This window comes from Parus major, chromosome 3 (genome assembly GCF_001522545.3).
Source record: "Parus major isolate Abel chromosome 3, Parus_major1.1, whole genome shotgun sequence".
NCBI lineage: Eukaryota > Metazoa > Chordata > Aves > Passeriformes > Paridae > Parus > Parus major.
The window spans coordinates 40,727,969-40,736,815 of NC_031770.1; the positions used below are offsets into that span (position 1 = coordinate 40,727,969).

Genomic DNA, 8,847 nt, shown 5'->3' on the forward strand with positions numbered 1-8,847 from the left:
TGTATACATGGTAATAAGGCTTTAACAGTACACAAGCAAGGTTGGGATTGCTAGCTTTCAATTTCCAAAGATTTAGAAGGATTTTCCCTGTGCATAAAGGCATACGTGTGTGTGCTCTTTTAAACCCAGTCTGAAAACCAAGCCTTGATTAAGCAAGCCTTGTTACACTCAAGAACTACCAAATTCTTAAAGTCTAAAAGAAAATAATCTTTACATTAAAAAAAAAATCTTTACATTATGTAGACATACTAGCAGGTGCTCATATGTAATACAGAAATCTCTATTAAATGCCTCATCATAAAATAAGGAATAAAGAACTGCACAGCAGACCTCAGTCAGCTCTCCAGACTTGCAGGTACTTACCACTTTTTGGAGGTTATCAGCCAAGTTGTTCACCACGATGCGCAGGCCAGTGAGCTCTGTGAACATTGACCCCAGCTCTTCACAGGAGCGGTCACAGAACTCAGCCTTCTCTGGTTTCTCACCCACGTACTCACTTGTGACAGCAGGGCTCAAGTGAAGGATTTCAGTGCTCTCATTGATGGTGTTCACTTCAGCTGGTAGCAAGAGAATGAAAGAGAAGAGCAGCATATACAAAGCGCTTCCACAGACTACAGATTCCTGCTGAAATCACAGATTGGCACCCATGGGTAGTGTTTAAACACATCTATTTTGGCACAGCTTCATGCTTATTATATGCTTATTATACCCATGAATAAAAGAGGGGTTAGATGTCAGCTGGTTCCAATTACAGATTTTCCCTTTTCAAAATTAAGAGCCAAGCTGTGTTTCACATGGCCCTCACTTTAAAATTGTTGGCACTGCAACACATTAATTTATGAAGAAGGCTAACAAAAGAACACAGTATCAAAAAAGCAAACCTATTTCATCCTCTCAGACATAAAAGGTTTCAGATTTTTTCATGACCTATCACATTTCCTCAAGGCAGAGAAAAAGGCAGGACAAAGGAAAGTTGCTGTCCTTGTTCTGTCCATAAATTCCACAGCTGGATCAATTTGGACCATTATGCAATGTATACCAGACTTTGGGCTGCTCTATATTTCACTGCCCAGTGTTAAGCTCAGAGGAGCTGTTATAAAAATAGTTTCATTCTGAAGTGAAATGGAGGTCAAGCTAAAAATCAGACAAATTATTTGATTTGTCACTCCAAACACTCGTCCAAAAGGCAGACTGGAATTAAAACAGAACTTTACACTCACTAGACAGGGAAAACTGAACATGTTCTAATATAATTTTAAAATACATCTATGTATGCAGTAAATTCTTGAAAAATAACATAACAGCAAGTATGATTTTAATTAATAAATAAAGCACATAGATGAAACAGTCTATGTTCTGTTAAGCATTTAAATCTCCATCAGGTAGAAGTCATGGATTCCATGGATGCTTTCTCTAAAGACTTCATGATAAACTCAAAGTTTGTATCAGCTATACAGCAAGCCATACTTCCTTATCTCTTAATAAAGACTTATTTACCAGACTTAGTGATGTTGGAATTGCTCAAGGTTGCCAAAGAGAAAAGACAAGCAAAGGATATAGCAATTTAAAAAGAAGAAATAAGCACAGAACATGTGCCATAAAACATATGCATCAAAACTCCAATACCATTCAGTGTTGACAAATCACTGAAGGTGGCAAAGCTTCAGAAATGTTAAGAGCTTAATTCCATGCTTTACCATACAATGTAAAGTGTTATACATAAGTTTAAAAGGAAATGGAATCAGGAGCAAAGTATTCTTCCTTCATTTGGAAGGCTAAAAGTAAAAGACCAAAGAACCAACCCACAATATGACATTAAGTGATTACTTCTCAACCAAACTTAAAATTATTGGCTTGATGTGCTTTTAAATTAGCTATGAAACATCTGCCACTAGCCAAGGTCTACAAAAATTGTTCACAGTCTTCCAAAGTTGAAGCAATTGTCCAGCTTCATTTACAGGATGGGAGAAAACCACACAGCAGATCAGAACTCTCTGTGTCGTAACAGTTTATTTCAGCCACTTTTTGATTCCCTGGAAAGAATGCAATTTTCCTACCACATTGAAACACTAGATTTCTCAGATCCCCCCACAGCACTTCTCAGATCATTAATTTCATATTTTTCAAGCCAACATGGAGTGTGCCTTGACCGGAACATTCTGAGGACATTAATAAAGTTGCAATCTCAGCAGGAAACATAAACCAAAACTATGTTAGAAGAACTAAATCCTCACATCCTACTGGTACTTGGCAGTGACTGAAAGAAGAGCCTGGGGATCACTGGGAAATCAGTTCTCTGCTGCTGGCTTCCTGCTAATTTCCTAAGGACCAGATGATTAAAATGAGCAACCAGAAAAGCAAAATGTGCATCCTCCTCTCAAATATGCAAATATCATTCTGTTGGGATAACTCAAGAAGGGATTTTATTGATGTGCCTATTTAGGTGTGTTTCTGTCATCTTTCCTTCCCTAAATCCTGCCCAAAGGATTTGCATCCACCACACTACAGACATACTTTCCTACCCTCAACCAAACAGCATTCCCAAGCCAGCATTTCACCTATGTCACATTCCCATATTAGGCTTAAAGATACATTGGGAAAACCTAGTCCTGTCTCCTTTCGTGTCCTTAGGGCTGAGGGAACTTCATCAGTAACATCAGCCTTGCTGCCATGGGACATTAATTTCATTAAAATTAATATGTCATCTTAATGCCTGTACTTCAGTTAAACAAGTGAGGCATCAAAATGGGAAAATATCTTGTGGACAGTAGCATAATTCATGACTTTTCAACTGTGGTAGCTGTCATTAGGAGTATCCTCCAAGTTTCAGTACTGGGCCCAGCAGTGTTTAAACCATCCATGAGTGACTTGGATGGAGGGGCAGATACCTCCTCAGCTAGTGCACTGATGACAAAGCTAGGAGGAGTAACCAGAGAGCTGTGCAGACCTTCAGAAGGACATCAACAGGCTGGAGAGATGGGCAGAGAAGAACCACTATGCCCCTCTCCTTATCCTCAACCACACCTGGAGTGCTGCATCCAGTTCTAGGCTCCTCAGTACAAGAAAGATATGGAGCTCCTGGATTGGGTCCAGCCATGGACTACAAAGTTAATTAAGAGATTGGTTTCTTCCTCTTAGGAGGAAAGGCTGAGGGAGCTAGGCATGTTCAGCCTCAAGGAGAGACAAACTTGATGAGGAGGGACCTCATCAAAGTGTATAAATATCTAAGGAGGATGGAGCTCAGTGGTGCCAAGCAATAGGACAAGAGGCAATTGGCGGAAACTGATGCACAAGAAGTTACACCTGAGTAAGAGGAAGAACTTTCCTGTGTGGGTGACCAAGCATTGGAACAGTTGCCAGAGAGAATGTGGAGTCTCCCTCACTGGAGATATTCAAGAATCATCTGGACACAATCCTGTGCCATGTGCTCTTGGATGACCCTACTTGAACAGGGAATCTACACTGATGATGCCCTGTGGTCTTTTGCAACCTGACCCATTCCATGAGTATGTGATTAAGCTGGACAGGCAATTTCAGAATCTGACATGAACATAAGAAAACCTCTCAAGTAATTTTGATGGCCTCACTGTGATATTAGTTCCTTTCTGTTACTGCACAAGAAATCTCCATTTTGTAGTGTTTTCTTGGTATTACAAGGTAAAAGCAAAAATACTGTGAATTGAACTATTTGCTAAATAATTCTGAGGAAGGATAAAACAAAAACCCCAAATCTGTATAATTTATAGAACCTAAAATTTGACAATTGACAGATATGATAAAAATACATTAAGAAAATATTATTTGTTGGTTATCAGCAGCTTATAGCTGTACAAGAATTCCTCTTAAGGTTTGTATTAGCATGAAGAACTCAATTATTCCTTTAGGCTCCCATTGGTTTCCTCTTCATAGTAGAGGCACAGTAACATCTTTTTTACTTGGTGATATTTCAAAACATTTAGTACTCCTTTGAAGAAGTCAAGATCTTCTATTGCTTAATTTCTGGGTTTTGCATAAACAAGAAGGAAAAAAAAAAAAAAGAGTTCTATCTGCTTAACTGATTTTCTCTGTCACACATTTTAGCAAAGTAACAGAAATAATGGCATTTCAAATAGCAGGAGTTTCAAACAAAACCTTGAAGTCCTGACTTGTGCACAAGTGGTGCAACATTCCTCTGACAGACTGAGCTGGCTCTGATTCTTGACTGAGCTCTTGTCAGCTACAAGCACTGGGAAGTAAAACAGTCAGCACCTCCTATGAGCTTGAGTACAAAACCTTAGCACATATTTGACAAATAATCCTACTTCTTTTATGGAGAATCTATTACAGTCCTACACAGAGTGCTCCCCTCCTGGCAGGGTAAGCGTGAACCGGACTAGCAAGAACACGTCAGCCCGTAGCATACAAGTCTTCCATATCTCTTCCTTTGATTTCTTATTTTCCTGAGGTTGTTTTGATTAACAACATTTTGGGAGTCAAACCCAAAGCCTCTTTCAGTCAAAGGTACTGCCAAGGAATTCAGTGTCTTTAAGAATGGCAGACTAGTTCATGGGCCCATTGACAGTCAGCAGCAGAATTCAGAACCAACACTACCTGTCTCGAGTGCAAAGAATTGCAGAAAACTCATATAACAAAATATATATTTTCCTACACATGTTTTTTTCCTTCCATTTCTACTAATTTATTGCTCAATACTTTTTCCCCAACTTAAAAACTAAAAAGCTCAGTTATAAACTTAGTAACTGAACTAAAATAATAGGCTAGAGAGTAGAAATTGCATCATATAAACATATAGGTTTCCATTACCATTAAAAAGCAACTCATTCTCCTTTTCAAAGGGATCTGTCACATGGTTTTAGGATCATATTTCACAGTTGACATTACTAATTTTCAGATTCAACTGAACAGTATTAATAAGATAACAAAAGCCTTACTTGACTGGCTTCTCTGGCATCCTTTCTTACGCAGAACATCCTCTATTGAAGTATCAAAGATTAACTGAATATTTTGCAAAAGTCCCTGTAATAATAATTTTAAAAGCAATTAAAAACAGTAAGATCAATTTTTGAGCAAGTAATAACTAATCTGTCTCAATGACATGCTACTGACTGGATTCAGACATAAGCAAATACAAGGCATTAAATCTGACACACAGAAAAAAAAGTGGTTATACCTTTGCTATATACAGTTTCAGTATTATAAGGCACAAAGGTAGGCGTGTTCTGAAACATGTCATAGTAAAAGATATTAATCTTCTACAAGCTCAAATCTCCATTTCCATAGTGAATTTTAGATTTGTCATAGGGTCAAAGCCAACCTTCCTGCACCATCACACTTCCATCCTTAGTCAGTCATTCCCATGCACCATAGTTCACTGCCTCCTCAATGGTGCTGACACTGCTCTGAGACAACACTCTGAAACCTGACTGGTATCTAGTTCACTTGGGCAAAAAACCAACAAAACCCTCAAAGGAAAAAAATAATTAAAACCCATATTTTTTCAGTGAGCCACTTTATGATACAGCTTCAGAACCAGTTGCATGAGCACTACTGATGGAGTAACTTAGGGAGGCAGGAATGGAGAGGCTGTGGGCAAGAACTTCTGAAGTCCCTGCCAAAACTAGTCATCCCATGGAGCCAAACTCCAGCATGTCAGGCTCTGGCTGAAAACTAGATGGCACAACATGATGAGAAAGAAAGGGCTTTTTTGAACTTTTTGGAGCCATGAGTTCAAGTCTGACTTCAGCTTTGACTGAAAAGAAGCCATCCTTAAGGCAGTTGGGCCAGGTCACATCACTAGATTATGTGAGGCAAAAGGTCATTTCCATTTGATAGAAAACCAGAAAGCTTATAATTGCTCCATCTCAAATGTTTTCTACAAAAAAGAAAAACAATCTAATTTACAGGACTGATCAAAACTTTTTATTTATTTATTTTTTCAAATTTTTCCTCTTTTAAAATTTAAATTGAAAAAAAATATTCAAAACGGCAAATCAGGATGTTCTGTTACAGGATGGACCAATATCACATGCTTCAGCCCCATTAAAAATTCATTTTTTCTTTTTCTTTCAAAAAAAATAAAAATATTGACCTATTCTCATTATTTGAATAGATATATTTCAATCTAAAAACAGTTCTTCAAGAAATTTGGAAAAAATTCTACAAATCACCACAAAAATGCAACATCTCTAGAAGTGTTATATCTGGAAGAGAAAAGGGATGGTTGCATAGGAAAGCAAAAAATTGGTTTTGCACATTTCTTCTGGATTTAGACTTCACTTTGCCTTTGCTTTCAAGACCCCCAAAATCACACAGATCAGCAATTAATAAAAGCACACTCTGCTTGGTAACACCCATGAACCCATTAAAACCAAGAGGCATTGGGACAACAAAACTGCGCCTACTGCATCTTCCTAAACTACTTGCAGTTACCTTCTTACCACACCGGAGACCCAAGCTCCTGCAGGTCACCTACCCTGAAATGATTCTCCCGAGTGGACCCTTTCGCCACGTACAGCCTGCTGCTCTCTGCTTTCAGCTGCTCATAGAAAGGCTCCTCCAGGATGAAGCTGTCAATAAGGTCACAGCCAACATAGAGGTTGTAGTTCTCCCCTGTTATCTGCACGGTGAGGTTCTTCCACTGTGAGTCAGCAAGGTCCACATCTTCCAGGGAAATCACGTTCTGGAAGCCATCCACCCAATAGATAAGGTCCAGGGTGTTGGCCCGGCCATTGGAAATGATCTCAAACTGCCTCTCACTGATGCCAGGACCCTCTAAAGCAAGGACAGTGCCTCTAGATTGCCTGTCCTGCCTCAGGGTGGCTGAAAGGATAAAGCCCTCATTCTGCCGTATTAGTTTTACGATCTTTTTTAGTTTCTCCGGTTTACATGGAGGTATATGGTCAAACCGAATGAAACGATACGCTGGCACAGTGGGGTCTGGGCCCCGGAACACCTTTGCTCCAATTGTCTTTCGGTTTATGTTACTGACTTGAAGTAAATCAAAGGTAGTCTCCTCTTCCTTGTCACCATCTGAAAAAGTTAACACTGCGTGACAATGTGTCTACCAGAAGTCTTGCAAGAAACAGCTCTGTACAGTATACTTAGTAACCGCATTCAACACTTGTATGACAGACATTAGGGACCAGCAGAATAAATTCCCCTCTTCCACAAATGGAGCTGTTCCTACAAGCAGCCAAGTGAATCATATGTTCTACCTGACATTTTCATTTACATGGCAATTCCCTCCTTCTGTGCATACAAATACTTTTGATTATACTTTTATACAGATGGCTTCATATTTTATAGCACTGTATAGTACATACTTGTACATATATATATATATATATATGCTGTAAGCCATGTATATGCTTATACATGGATGCATGTAGCAATTTATTAATTAAATATGTCATTAAATATATGAATTAATATATGAATGGATAAGGAATTTGAGGCAATTCCTATATTTTGATTACCAGATAATGGAAAATCAAATGAGAATCCATGTGCCTACACGATGACTGAGAAAAAAAGAGATTTGGTTTTTAAAGACTGCAACCAAGAAATCAGATGTAAATGAGGGTCTGGCACTGTGCCAAATCATATTCTAGTCATATTTGGTCTGTGCATGTCTATTTCCCTACACTTTTAATATTAATTATTTCTGGGATAATATACATTTTAATCAATAACTTATAAAGAAAGCAATTTGGGGATACATTGAGGAATCTTCATTTAGCACTGGTAAGGTATATCTACCAAAATTACCTCAGGCACTTCTACAGAAAATCCTTTATGATTACTTTGCTCACTGTAGCCAGGTAAGCCAACACTTTACAACTTTTAACTTTGGGAGTCGGTCTGTATGCAGTTAAGAAGCGTCTGAACTTACCCTGAGCATTTGAGGAAACCCACAGGGATATCAAGATAGCAAGCCACAACAACACGCTCCTTTTCAGCATAACTCCTATGAATAAACCAAAAGGTAGTAAGCATTAGGGAAATTATATTTATCAACTATAAATAGTGCAATTTTCCTCATGAAAAGTCAAAACCAGCAACCATACATATAAAATCAGAATTTTTATTTTAACTGATCCTTGTAACACTTCAGGTGAAGGGAAGAGAATTATAAAAGTTAGAGCTCCTTCTTTAGGAAATGTCCTTAATAAAAAGAAAAAAAAACATACAGAAAATATACATTATTATTATTTTCTTAATGAAATTTCAGTAGCTGGCATAGAGACCATATTACACTACAGGAGATAAAGATTATTGCTACCACATCTTTACTTTGGAGCAAAATATTCAGTCAAAAATCCTTGCAGGATAATGGGATCTACACTAGATGAAGGTTTTGAGTAATGGGGTACTTTTCAGCCCCATTTTCAGTGCCATGATACAAACTCCTCTCTCTTCTATATATATATACAATCCTCTGTACCCAAACATAGCTGGGATAAAGTGACTCTTAACGTGATGCTGGGTTTGCCCTGTAGCACTGTGCAGTTATAAACCACATAATTGCATCTCCGTATGTGTCTCAGCTCACAATGAATGGAGCAAAAGCATTCTCCGGCATGTGTAGAAATCCAGTTCCCTGGGTACAGCCAAATAACTTCAGCACTGCCAACTCCACACATTACTGCAAGGACTCAGGGATGCCGCCAGCGCTTCCCGTCTACATTTTCTTTGTTCTACACGGAACTCTCATTACCTGGCATCCCCAGGGTACCACCGCTACAGCCAACTACCGGCAGCCGCCAAGATGCCTCTCTCACCTCTCGAACCCCGCGGCTCCCGGCGGGACAGAGCCAGCCCGGGCGGCGGGCGCGGCGGCGGCAGGGC

General features: G+C 39.0%; 1 protein-coding gene across 1 annotated transcript in view; it reads right to left on the reverse strand.

Annotated features, from left to right (window-relative positions):
- The window catches only part of THBS2 (thrombospondin 2), a 31,480-nt gene extending 23,518 nt beyond the window's left edge, over positions 1–7,962 (reverse strand). Inside the window, exons 1-4 of the mRNA XM_015620294.2 lie at positions 7,892–7,962; positions 6,473–7,029; positions 4,932–5,016; positions 364–557 (exon numbers count right to left, since the gene is read on the reverse strand). Of these exons, the coding sequence (XP_015475780.1) occupies positions 364–557; positions 4,932–5,016; positions 6,473–7,029; positions 7,892–7,961 (906 nt within the window). The 5' untranslated portion in view covers position 7,962. The remainder of the gene's footprint in view (positions 1–363; positions 558–4,931; positions 5,017–6,472; positions 7,030–7,891) is intronic.
- Between the last annotated feature and the right edge of the window lie 885 nt (positions 7,963–8,847).